The sequence below is a fragment of the Ambystoma mexicanum genome, chromosome 5p (assembly GCF_040938575.1).
Source record: "Ambystoma mexicanum isolate Mex_15411 chromosome 5p, UKY_AmexF1_1, whole genome shotgun sequence".
Lineage (NCBI taxonomy): Eukaryota > Metazoa > Chordata > Amphibia > Caudata > Ambystomatidae > Ambystoma > Ambystoma mexicanum.
The window spans coordinates 205,596,500-205,610,425 of record NC_090930.1 but is presented as its reverse complement, the minus strand read 5'-3'; the positions used below and the strand labels follow the sequence as shown (position 1 = coordinate 205,610,425).

Here is a 13,926-nt window from a genome sequence, read left to right as displayed (position 1 = left end):
TCATGATCCAGGGAGACATACGTGACGTTCCTATGTGAGGCAGACACAGGAAAATGTGGCATGCCTCTCGCGTCTGGGCGAGCTCACAACTTGAGTGCTGTAAAAGAATGGGATGTGTCTCCGATGCCTGAGCTTATTCGCTGTTCAAGTTTTCAAGAAAATGAAATGTGCCCCGGAGGCCCAATCGGGCGTCAGCTGCCCACAGCAAAGGTATTGATTTCCTTTGCTTCACGATTCCTTTGTCAAACGAGGTTCTGCCACTACAAGCCCGGCAAGTCTCTTCGCTCCCAATCTTTGAAAACCGTTCAGCCTCCCAGGGTCAGACTTTCACTGGTCAGAGGCCGAGCCTTCTCTGCCTGTGGCTAAGGCGTGGAACTCTCTTCCTTTCTGTCTGCATGACATTGGGGCCCACCTTACCTTTCGGCATGCCCTCAAAACCTTCCTCTTCTAGTATCTCTTCTCCCTTGGCGGGCCTCCCACCTCTACAGTTGTAGCCCTTCGGGCGAGCGTTGTGCTTTACAAGTATTGATAAGATAAGATGAGAGCTCATTTCTTTTACAGGGACACAGTTTACAATTGTCTCTACTTCAGGAGTACAGTGCATTATTGCCTTTGGATATGTGAAAGGCGTGATGTCATACATTCTACATTGTTCCAACTCCCCAGTTATGGTGTCATTTCCACTCTCCGAACTGGGCTTCAGTCCAATGTATATATCCAAAATAATGACTGTAAAGGGAATATACTCTACCGTCTCGAGCCAGATGATCCAACATTTGCAACAGAGCAGAAATTGAGCAAATGTATTTAGCAACAGTTTTTCATCTTGGGTAATCTTGGGTTCTCTTTACTCACTGTTTTGAATGATATTTTTATTTGAACTATTGTCATTAGTTAAATAAGGTCTTTTTTCCTGTGTATTTATCAACTTGTGTCTCGCTTTGTTTCTCATCTTGTTGTACCGAACCCCGTTATCGCCCATGCTTTTCTTGTGCTCTATACATTAAAAAAAATAATAATAATACAAATGGGGGCAAAATCTCCATTCCCTAATAACAAGCTACACAACTAGTGCTAAAATAATTTTCTATTTTTTTTGCACACAAAGTGTAGATAAACAGGCCCCAGAAAAGCATTTATGAACGCAAGGACATTGCACCTGTTTCAGTTTGTGAACATATCAAGAATGTATTTCAGTATTTCGTCTGATGTGGTGCTAGCATGTAGCCACAGACCAAAACAGCACAAAACCCCTTTTAGAAACAATACACACATTTATTCCCCCCTTCCAAATCAAGGACAAAGGGTACAATGTCCTTTCATCACCAGTCATTTCAATGCCTGGCATTTAAACGTGGAAACAATTAGGAAAATGGTAAACGACATTTTTAGGGGGGGGGGGTTTGGAAAGGGCAGATAAGGGGTTGGGGAGGTAGGGAATAGGTACAAATAGGTGGGGGAGTTGGGGTTTGGTGAAGATTTTCGTAATTCTTTCCACGTTTAAATGCCAGGCGTTGAAATTACTGGCGGCGAAAGAACATAGAACCGAACAAAGCTGCCCTTTCGATGTACCTGCAGCTGGGCCTGTTGACATTACATACCAAAAGATACTTTGCTAACTTGCGTTGTAGCTTGTTTTAGTAATACAGTGGACAGAGTGGGTCTATTGGCAGATGGGACACACGCTGCTGCACGAACAGCTGCTCACTCTGTCCTGGGATGACCAATGGCGTTTGCCATAGATCACCCCATTCCAAGAGCACTATTGCTGGAATGATACAACACCTTTGCATTGGATGATGAGACTGACTATTCAAGAAACACCTCTCAGGTTCAATGGGTCTGGATTTCCTGCCATACTTTCCTCCGCATTCATTACCACTGTCACTTCCCCCCACCACCAGGAGACGGAGGGATCATCGCTGCCGCGATCATTGCAGCAATTCTGGTAGCCATCATCATCGTCGTTATTGTCTGGATGGTGGTCATTCGGAAGAAGAAGAAGGAGAAGCTGGCTGGCACTGAGATGAAGTAAGATTTTCATAACATAAACTGTTGATTGTCTCTGAATGTGTTTGCTGCCATCTCATGGTGTAGTGTGACTGTGACACCATCAGACTGGCCTCATGCCTTGTGGGCCACCTGCTTCCCATCCTACCTTTATTGCCAATTGTGCATTTGAATCTTGTAGTTCTGCGTTTTTCATGAAAAGTATGAGCTTACAAGTCCTAACATGCGAAGAGATATTCGTTTCAAACGCAGGACTTGATGAAGCCGACCGTGATGACATGGGACGGGCTGGTAGGCATGTACCACTAAGTTTAGGTGTTGGTCAAGCCCCGCATGATCATGGCAACACGGCCTCGTGAGTCTGATATGTACTAACTCATTTCTTGGCTCCACACCCCACTCATCAGACCTTGAACTTAATCCCCATTCTATGTGTTTCGTTATTGTTAAGATCCTCTGGAACTCCAAAATCGTCAAATACTGAAATCCTGTCATGTTTTCAGGATGTGTCCAAATGGTATGTATAAAATTATAATTACATTTAATAAGTTCCAACAGACATTATTTCATATTTCCTGGTCTTTCTGAAAACCCAACTTAATGTTATCATCCGGTTGGTTGATGAGTCCGCAGGGCAATTTCGCCCCCATCTGCCAATGTTCCACCAAACGGATTTGCCATTACGGGCACTCGGTCTTCCCGAATTACCGGCCGATTGCGAGTGCCAGTAAGGTACGCATTTCCCCAATCCGAGGAGTTCTGAAGGACTCCATGGAGGGGATTGCTGGAATTACCAGCCTTTTTTACTTGTAGTTATCTGGTGCAGGAAAAGTGCCGGTGGCGGTATTACCGACATGTTTACCAGCATTTATCCAGCACTGGGAAACTTGTAAAGAGCCCAGTGCCTTTTAAATTAAACTAATAACACGTTTCTTATACTTAACGCTTCATGCCAGGATTATCAGGCTTTTTTGAGCTGCAAGATCAGCCCTACATGCTACCGGCGTACCAGCCATTATTACTCTTTAAAAACAGCCAACTACTCCTAACAAAACATTAAGGAGTAAAAAAGTGAACACAAAAATAGAAAACAACAGACACATACGAGTCTGCCCCCTTCTTCGACCCTCTCTGCACCACTTATATAATCGGGCCAGTGCTACCCACAGAGAAGTGTCAAAGGAAGGAGCTACTACTGCCTGATCTGATGAGCATCTTTAGGGTGAAAATGCACTCTTTAGTAAATTGCTACATAGAAAGACAAATGGATAAGAAAATACATGTTTTAGAGTACAAATATAATTGTATGCACCTAAAAAGTACCCAGGTTTAAATGTGAATTTCTTGTTTAAATGCAAAAAAATAATTTTACTCCAACATTAAAAAAAATAGGGGGGAGTGACCAGCCGAGCACCGAGGAATATGCTCTCTCGGTGAGCTCTGACACCCGCGCCCTTTTCGAGGCCCTTTCTCCCTTTCGCTGATTCCTAACAGACAAAAGCAACGAAGAAATGGACGTCGGAAGGCTAGGAGAACACTCCCCTGCAAAAATAATATCATAATACATCAGCTTTATGGAGCAACGCAGGGAAAAGAAAATTGAAACTTCGCTGATCCAAGATGGCAGACGGACGTTATGTCACTTCCGAGATCGCCCGAAACACGACTGAGCTACTGGCAGAGGGAACGCTGCTGCAACGGACTCGGTAATTTCATTAAACCAGATACAACGTGTGCACTGAAATAGGGGGTGCTGTGATTGGCAGAAGCCGGCAGAGAGAGTAGTGAGATAAGCCTTTGACACACCAACGCTGATGACAGGCGAACGCGGCCACTGCACAACAGTGAGTGAGGGAGAGGAGCACATAGGATCAGAGCCCGTTGAACCACATGGAGCTGCTGGGCATAACTGCAGAGGCGCACAGCTTGAGAAGGGGGCCTGCAAGTGAAATACAACGAGTTAGAAGGGGTGGGCAGACGCATACTGTTGGCCGTGAGAAGGAGGGAGAACGCGCATTAAGGAGGGAGAACACGTGTTAATGGCGCAGCATGGGGGCCTTAAGAAACAAAGAAGAGCACACGTTGGCAGTGCGACACAGACCATGTGAATGCCCATGGAAGCATTGAAAAACCCAGCAGATCGAACAAAGGGCTTACCTGAATGCGTGGCAATCACAAGCAGAAGTTAGCTCCTTTAACCTCAACACAGCAAACAGAGCAGGCAGTACACATAAGGATGCCATTAGGGTCCAGACAAGGTAGGCAACACAAGTAGACCGCGAAGACCAGGATTCATGAACAACAGAAAGGTAGATAATTAGGAGAAGCACATTAAAGCACAAGAAGTGACCCGCTTTTTCTTTTTACTGAACCATACAGAATTAGCCTCAAGAAGCAGAGCAGGTGTAGCTTTCCCAAGAGGACAAATAAATAGAGAGGTCACCAAACAGCCTGTGGGCTAGAAGTAACACTCTCTACCAATAACGCAAGGTGGAATACATAGGCAAATCATGAATTCAGACGAGACCCGTCCCAATAACATCTGGGATACCTGGGGACGAAATAAGCACTGGGAAGTCCGGAGCAACGGTGGAACTGCAGGCAAGGAGGAAGGAAGGTGACAAAAGAGACAGTTACCAAAATAGGACAAGAGAAGAAACTAGAATTCCTGGTGCAAAATGGCAAAGAATGCAGGTAAAACAAAGGGCCCTCTCTCAGGGGACATAAAAGCCATGATGCAGAGTCAGGAGTCTGCCAAGAAACAGATACAGACTCCAGCACAAATCCACTCACCTGCAAACTCAGACTGGACCGCAGAAACTGAAGATCTGCCTAAGAGAAGATCGGGCTTTCAGGACATGCTGGCAGAGATACAGAAGGAATTCAAAGAATGCGCCATTGGCCTCACCAAATATATTGCGGAACTGACCAGACAAGTATCCACAAATGAGCATAGAGTTGAAGAAACATAAATGACACTATGTGAACAAGGTAACGAACAAGGAGAGCTGGCTAAACACATAGAAGCAGTGGAACAATAAATGGACTAGGTAGTGGCCAGACAAGAGGATAGTGAAAATAGATTGCAGAGAAATAACATTAGAGTCAGAGGCATACCAATGGCAATCTTGAAATCTGAGCTACAGGAGCATGTCCAAGCACTATTTCAACAGGTCTTGGGCAATACAGACGGTGAGTCGATAATTCTGGACATGACACATCGGATATATAATGCCTATCAACAAAAGAACAACCTCACCCCGGATGTAATCACGAGGGTGCATTTTTTTCATGTGAAGGAGCGGATAATGAAAGCGGTCAGAGGAACAGAATCGATCAAATACAAGGACGCACGCATCACATTCTATCAGGACATGTCACAGGCTACATTTTTGAGAAAGAAGAGACTTCGGGTGGTGACCAGTTGGCTACGAGAGAAAGGAGTCAGATATAGGGACCTTCCGCTGCGGGATACGATTCAAATATCGAGACAAGGCATACAACAGACTCGCTACCTGGCAAAGACCTGGGCCAACGGACAGGTCGTGCAAAAAAGAAGGAAGAGTGGCGTCAGGGGTGCCCTTACCCAAGAAGAAGGGGAAGGGGTGTGAAACACAGAGAGGACACCTGAACGAACGCCTAATGTGGGACGGTGAACACACAAGTAAGATAAGCAACTGTGCTGAGGGGGGGATGAACTGAGTTATGTTCAAACTGTCTGAAGAATCCATAAAATAAATGAAAGAGGGGCTTGGAGGGTGCAGGGAGGGTGCAGGGTTGTATAAAGGCCCTGTTGGTTCAGATACATGGACCGAGTAACTGAACAAGTACAAGTGCATGCGGAGCACAAGTTGGGTAAATTAGGGGAGGGTTTAAGTTAAGTTATTTAAAAGAAACTTGGGGCAGAGACATGACTCAACACATATCACTGGGGAAAAGAAATAATACAGGGCGGACACAAACTAGAGACGCACACATTAATAAATATGGCTGATGAGACTCTAAACAAGCAGGGCCTAAACTCACCAATGAAGCATTGCTACTTATTAAAACAATTGAGGGACCTATGAGCATCAGTGGCATTTTTACAAGAGACCCATTTATTACCCACAGATGAAAAGATAATGGCACACTGAGCAATACTTTGCATCAAGTGGGACCAAAACTAGGGGGGTGGTAATCTTACTGGGAGCCACACTCTTGTTTAAGAAACATTTCTGTTACAAACACCCAGAAGGGAGGTATTTGGTCCTCAAAGGCACACTGGGAACACAGATGTTTACTCTGGTAGCGCTGTACGGCCCAAATGATAAACAGGACGCCTTCTTGAATACAGTGCTTCAGGAAATAGGCAGTTGGTGTGTTGGCCAGGTAATGATCGGAGGGGATTTTAACTGCGTTATGGATGTCAACTTGGACAAGACGCTTCCCCCCTCCACAGGACCGACAAGCCCTGGGGAGATTCTGCCAGGACCTTAACCTAATTGAAACCTGGAGATTTTTTTAATAGCAATGACAGGGAATGCACACACTACCGAGCAGTGCACAAGGGATATTCACGTAAAGACATGATCTTAGTTTTGGCTAGTCTAATACCCCAAGTAACAGCAATAAACATAGGCATAAAATACCTATCGGACTATGCCCGGTGATAATACAAATCGAAGCACAGCCTGATAGTAGAGTGGGCAAAAAACAATGGAGGCTTAATTAATTCATCCTAAAAGACATTGCACTTAGAGCCCATATGGAAAAAACAATAACCAGTTACTTTAACGAGAATGATACGGGGGGAGGTAGACTGGCGGGTAGTATGGGACGCTGGGAAGGCAGTCATAGGGGGGAATTCATCGCACAAGTGGCCGCATATGCCAAGGGTAGAGAGGTAACCCGAATTGAACTGGAAAAAGAAATACAAAAGGCTGAAACACAACATAAGATCAAACAATCCCAGAAATCACGAGCCCTGAGAAAACTGAGAGCCCAAATAGAGGCACACATAGCAGGACGCTCAGCTCAAACCCTGCTGATTACCAAACAAATCTACTATACCAAGGGAGGCAAGGCTAACCAATTACTGGTTATGGCAGAATGAGACCCGTAACCACATCACACATCTACAAGATGAAGGGAGTAACCTACAAATAGGGGAGGATGATAAAATGGGAATCATGGAAAGGTTTCACACAAATCTGTTACAACGAGAGAAGTTATATCTGATACTCCAAACATCCTATATTAGAACTGCGAATCTGCCCCAGCTGGCTGGAGAAGAAAAGGAAACCCTAGAGAGGCCTATAACAGCGGAAGAGGTCAACGAAGCTATAACTACGTTACCCGCCAAGAAAACATCAGGGTCAGACGGTTTTGGTAATGGCTACTATAGGTCCATCACTGTGCTAATCCCCAAGCCAGGGAAGGATAAAACTGAATGTGCAAATTACCGCCCAATTTCCTTTTTAAATAGTGACGCTAAAAAATACGCGAAGATTCTGGCAAGGAGACTGGCGCTAGTATTACCAAGGATCATGCACGAGTATCAGGCTGGATTTATACTGGGCAGGCATACACAAGACAACATCAGAAGGGCTATAGACTTGATAGACCTAGGCACAAGGACAGAACAGAAATTCTCGATAGCGGCACTAGGTGCAAGACGGGCATTGGGTTTGGATTGGGGGTTCCTAGAATGGGTACTGGGGAAATTTGGATGTGGACCGGCATTTAAACAAATGGTACTATCCAATTTTCAACTAACATCCACAACATTCATGGTAAATGGGAAGCTTACAGAACAGACTGAAATCTGCAGGGGGACCTGAGTGGGTTGTCCACTGTCACCTTTAATTTTTTCCATGGCGATGGAACCATTTGCAGCTACAATCCGACAGGACCCTGAAATCCTGGGGATAGAATCTAAAGGGGGAACGCATAAACTAGCCCTTTATGCGTACGAAATTCTGCTATTCTTGAGAGATACAAAACAGACACTGCTGAGAGTGATGAGTGGATTACAAGAATTTGCGGAGGTCTCTGGGTTCCAGATCAACTTTGACAAATCCAAAGCCCCTAATATAACAGAGGATAGGAATGAAATCCGAAAACTAAGCATGGGGCACCCACTATCCTGGGAAGATCAAGAATTAGAGTATCTTGGAATAACACTAACAAGAAACTATGAGCCACTACATAGAGCAAATATTCCCCCTCTCTGGAAAGTGATCGGAGAGGACCTACATAGATGGGATGCACAAGAACTCTCGTGGTTTGCTAGGATAGCCACTGTTAAAATGATAATTATACCCCGGCTACTATATGTCATTAGCTCTCTTCCCGTAAACATACCGGCCAAGATGATAAAAACCCTACAAGAAGAGATCATTAGTTTCATTTGGCATAAAAAGAAACCCCAAATTCAGAGATCGGTTCTCCTTCGACCAGTGTGGACTGGAGGATTGGGAGCCCCTGATGTGAAGAGGTACATTTTAGCAGCCCACATCGCACCATGTTAAGGTGGTCGAATCCAGACTCGCATAAAGGTTGGAGAAAGAGAGAACAGGAAGAAAACACTATTCCTTTAGGTGCGTTACAATCTTTAGGCACCCGGAATAGAGCAGAGGGTTTCCAACTATTAAAAGCAACAGACTTGTTACGAAAATGGGACCTAGAATTGAAGTGGGGGAAAATCACCCCAGGATTGGGACAGCACAGTCCGATGTGCCATAATGCAGATTTCACCGCCGGAATAAAGGCAACCTATTGGGACAGATGGGAGGGACGCGACACTCTCAAACGTGAAGACTTCTACCGGGATGGCAACCCACTCCTCTTCGAGGAATGCAAGCGCAGGTTCCACATAGGGGAGGGAGAAAAGTACAAATACATCCAGATTAGACACTGGATCTCCCAGGGGAGGTGAAGAAAGCAGGTACACATACACCATTAGGATTCTAACTATGCGCGAAGGGTTAACTACAAAAGGGATCTCGAGGATATATAGGCTACTAGATAGAACACAATATACAGACGACCTATCATACATGACTAAAGGGGGTACGGAGTTAGGGGTGAACATCAAAGAAGAGGAATGGGGGCAAATTTGGAGAAGGGCTCAGAAATGGTCTAGATGCACAGCCATAAAGAAGTGGGCATATAAAATCTGCCACAGATGGTACTTAACACCCCAAAGGCTGCATGCGATGAATAGAGACCATTCACACCGTTGTTGGAGACCCTGCAGGGAAATAGGAACCATGGCACACATCTGGTGGGCATGCCCCAAAGGCAAAATATTTTGGAAATAAATTGGAGCTCATATTAAAAAGATCACAGGGGCACAACTACTGGATTTGCCAGTAGTAATTCTACTAGGGGAAGGGGTATATGCGGCAACAGGAGGAGCTCCAGTACTTATCACTCATCTGCTAATGGCAGCTTGCTTGACCCTAGCCCAAAGTTGGAAAAGTTGGAAAATACCAGAAGGCCCTATGGTTACATGCTGGTGGGTCAAGATCTGGGGGGTACTGGCAATGGAGAAAGTGTGCGCTCTTAAAGCTGAGACATACCAAAAATTCTTATAGGCCTGGCTTCCTTTCCATGAATATGTTAGGGACAGAGAGCAATATTTTCACAACCACAAATGCCCCGAAATGTAAATGTAATTTGAACTCATGGTGCAGCGCCCTATACAATATATATAAAGGAATATGTGACCGTCAGACAGGATACGTCATATTCACTAATTTGTTATGTAAAAAGGGGTAAGGGATGGTGGGAGGAATAGGGGTTATATTATTTTGCTTATGTTGTTAACAACTGGTGAGTCATTGTTGGACTCATGGTTCATTAGTATTAATGAGTTAAAACTCAATGCACCAAAGGAGGACACTACTGCTGATGCTCTCGAAACCGAAAAGGAATGGACTTGATGTTACAGCAACTAATACATGAGCAAACTGATGTAATGGTATATTGAATATTGGATGTTCATGCATTGACTATATAAATAAAGTTCTGGTATATTGAATATTGAATGTTGATGCATTGACTATATAAATAAAGATCTGGTATATTGAATATTGAATGTTGATGCATTGACTATATAAATAAAGATCTGGTATATTGAATATTGAATGTTGATGCATTGACTATATAAATAAAGATGTGGTATATTGAGTATTGAATGTTGATGCATCGACTATATAAATAAAGATCATTAAAAAAAATGTTAACATTTAAAAAATAGGGAGTAAAAGTGTTATCTCGTGGCTTGGCTGTAATACTCTAATAGTTGTAATTATGACCCAGTTAGATGGGACTTGATCTTTGGCCCAGGAAAATATGGAAGTGTGAGTGGCCCATGATGGGGTTCAAACCTATGTTTGAAGGTTGTTGAAAGATCTGAGGGGTGAGTGATTTTACTGGCCTGGGCCAGAGGACCCATCATGCGTGCTTTGCCACTATTCGTAATAGGATGGGCCACATTGAAGGGGGCTGGGAGCCTTCAGCTTGAGTGAAAGGAGATCAGGGACTATAGGCACCCTCAGATTTGCCAGCTAGGATTCTGGCAGGTTTCAGACAAAATGCAAAGTGTTATGTTTTTAAAATGTATTATATGTGAAATTGAGGTATAAATAGAGAAACACAAGTCCACCACTTATGTAGAATCTTTACTTGTTTGTGTTCCGGTCTGAAATGGTATATCCCTGCCAGGGATTGCCAGGAGAAAGAGGCAGTGGACTAATTCACTGCCAGATGAGACCAATGACCAAAGCAATATTCACATGGCGACGTCTTGTATAACATCCACTACATGTACTCACTCACATGCCAAAAGCGTGCCCTCTGAATGTGAAATTGAGGATAAAGAAAGAAACAATTTCAAAAAGCTTGTGATGCGCAAAACATAACTAAGAGGTGGGGGACAAGTTAGGGTAAAGCTGGAGACCACATCTAGAGGCAATAGATTGGATACTGGAAGGCTAGATGGGCATCTGATGATGTTCTTCCTTCACATTATAAGCATGCATGCATGCCTGTCTCTAAATCATGGGTTTACATTTCTTTTCAATGTTCATTCAATTAAAAGAAAATATGTTTCAAACCAGAAAAGATTACAGGGAGACCGTCGGAATGATATTTAATAGAAATTATGATTAAGAAATAATTTTAAAAGCAATCCATAAAACACAGGAGACATAGAGAAGCAATCCTCAAGAGAGAATTTCTTTTATAACAATATAAAATAAATTATCGCATGTACCACCGGTAGACGGGGTGTGCAGTCTAGCAGAGCTCTGTGCAATGGTGGGGGAGGCAAGACCTACACCTTGAAAGTAATCTACTGTCAGTAATTCCGCCTTGGCAGAAATACCATTACTGCTGTGGTGTCTGGCCTAATTACTGCCATAATATGACTTGGCGGCGGGAGCACGCACAGGCCACTGGCATTAATGGTAATTCCATCCGGCAGAGTTACCACCATTTCTTACTAGATTGGATTTCACCTCTTCCCCCCAAGTTCAAATCCTTCAGAAGAATAACGACTGCAGCCGTCAGGAAAGTTCTGTTTCCTGATGCTAATCTGTCCCAAAATATGTCCGAATTTAGCCATCATACCTCATGAATACATCTCTGAAATCTTGCCACTCTCATTTCGACAGTAGATGTTGGCGTGTCTGCCTTATCTTTTCATCACATTTATCACATATGTTGGTGGGGTATCCCTCATTGTCTCTAATAGACAAGATATTTAAAGTTGGAAGCAGATTTAATCTAAGTCTCAGAAATTCTGATCTTGAAACTGGATCTGAAGATTTATTTAAATAGGCGGGTAGTAAAGACCTACATTTATCCATTTGTGTGAGTGATAATGATATCTTAGCCAACCTCATTTTGTCAATCGTCTGTATCCAATCCATACATTTCATACGTTCCTTTACTTTACAGGGATTTTGGATAAGGAGATCAATTGTACATTCTGAGTTAGCCAATATTTCACAACACTCTGATCTAAAGTTATTAAGGAACATGTTGTCAGCTCTTCGCATTAATAAAGCCACTTCTTCGTAAAGGGAGCCCAATGGTGGAACTATGATTAACCTAAACATAGAGATCCATTTCCACTCCATGCAGGCCGTTAGGCAAGTCAATCCCAATTCGTATTTTAGGCATACTATTCGGACGCAATTGGGCAGATTCAGGGTTCTCTTCCATAGCTTAGCCTCAATTTATAAGGATAATGGATTCCAATCTAACCCAAATAAAATAATGGGGTCCACTATTCCTATGTAAAACCTCACCAACGGCTGGATGGAGAATTTACAGAATTTAGAACAGATTCTTTTCATTGGTGACCCCAAGTTAATAGACTTTAAGTCAATGGTTGAAAGAAGATGATTTTTTGTAGGGGAAGCTTTAATTACGGCATCCAAATAGGCCACCTCAGTAACTATTTCGATTGGCCGTTTCTCCAGTTCCCAGGTATAAGACTTAATGGCCTTCTTTGGGTGTTTACAAATTAAGACCTTGGACTTCTTTGGGTTAATTTTTAAATCTTTTTTTTAGCGTAGTCCCCCAATGTGGAAAGTAGACGTTCCAACCCGACTTGAGAGTGGTCTAGTACCACAACATCGTCGGTGTACGCCAACCAGTTTATTTTGGTGTTTCCAATTCTTGGGGTAATTAGGCCTATCACTTGCAACCAGTGACAAATGTCAGACATAAAAAGAATAAAGAGAAAAGGTGCAATCAAGCACCCTTGGCACACTCCTCTTTCAATCTTAATCGGACCTGAGCAATTCTGATCTGGAGATCCTGACTCGCATTGTTGAATTGTGATGGACTTCCATCAGGATAGACAACAAATTAAGCGGGACACCCCAGGCATTCATTTTTTTCCATAAATGATTTCTGTTCATAGTGTTGAGCGCCTGAGATAGGTCAATCCATTCTCCAAAAAGGCGGGGAACCGCCCTTCTCGAGGGATACCGCACTAATGCAGTTTAAGAATAGCCTGTTTAAAGATGTTGATAGGCCCCTCCTGAAACCTGTTTGCTGTTTTGGTATAATGCCTTTTGATTTTGCCCAGGTCTCCAACTCGCTTAGTATCAGACCTGCAAAACCTTTGCTGTCTGCATCTAAAAGCAAGATGGGGTGATAATTTGATGCTGCTAGTCAATCCCCCATTTTATGGATCGGGATTACAATGGACAATCTCCAGGACTCTGGTATTTTCTTTGTCAGGATTATATTGTCAAAGAGAGTTTTTAACACTCTCGCCCAAACGGCCGGGTTCATTTTTAAGATTGTGCTACTAAGACCATTAGGTCCCACCGCTCTAGAGGAGGAGGATTTTTTTAAATCAAATTTTCAATATTCTCACAGGAAAAGGCTAAAGAGCACTTAGAGATCAATTCTATTTTGGGGACCACCATTTCCGAGGGTCCGTAGACCTCAGAAAAATGGTCAATCCATATCTGTTCCTGTAAAATGGCCTCCTGATTAGGGCTGGGGGAATTGTTCATAGATCCAACCATTGTCCAGACATTTCTGGAATTTCTCAAACACAGTGCACTTAAAGTTTTTTCCCCATCTTGCTGGAGTATCATGTGCCTATGTGAGCAAATCCAGTTTCTGTAGTTATTATTTAGGCTTCTGAGTACGTCTTTGTAATCTTTTTTATCATTTACCACTTTTTTAATTGGGCCTTTAGTTGTCGTTTTTGCCTCTTTTCTTCTAGAATTAGTGCATCAAATGAGTGTTTATGAGCCGGTTGATGTTTCTGAGTAGAGTTATTTGGGGGATTCAAGTCTATAGGAAAGGGAGGAAGCTGTCTGGCTCACAACATTCCGAAAGTTGTTGATCGGATAGTTGTTTGACTGATTCATTCAGTTTATTTGTAAGTGTTCGGCCCCC

The 13,926-nt window shown here is 43.3% G+C and overlaps 1 protein-coding gene across 2 annotated transcripts in view; it reads left to right on the top strand.

The window, feature by feature from the left end:
* VSIG1 (V-set and immunoglobulin domain containing 1) overlaps positions 1 to 13,926 on the top strand; it is a 239,904-nt gene that overhangs the window by 219,669 nt on the left and 6,309 nt on the right. For both annotated transcript variants that reach the window (XM_069612633.1, XM_069612632.1), the window contains one exon: positions 1,905 to 2,031. In XM_069612633.1, the coding sequence (XP_069468734.1) occupies positions 1,905 to 2,031 (127 nt within the window). The remainder of the gene's footprint in view (positions 1 to 1,904; positions 2,032 to 13,926) is intronic.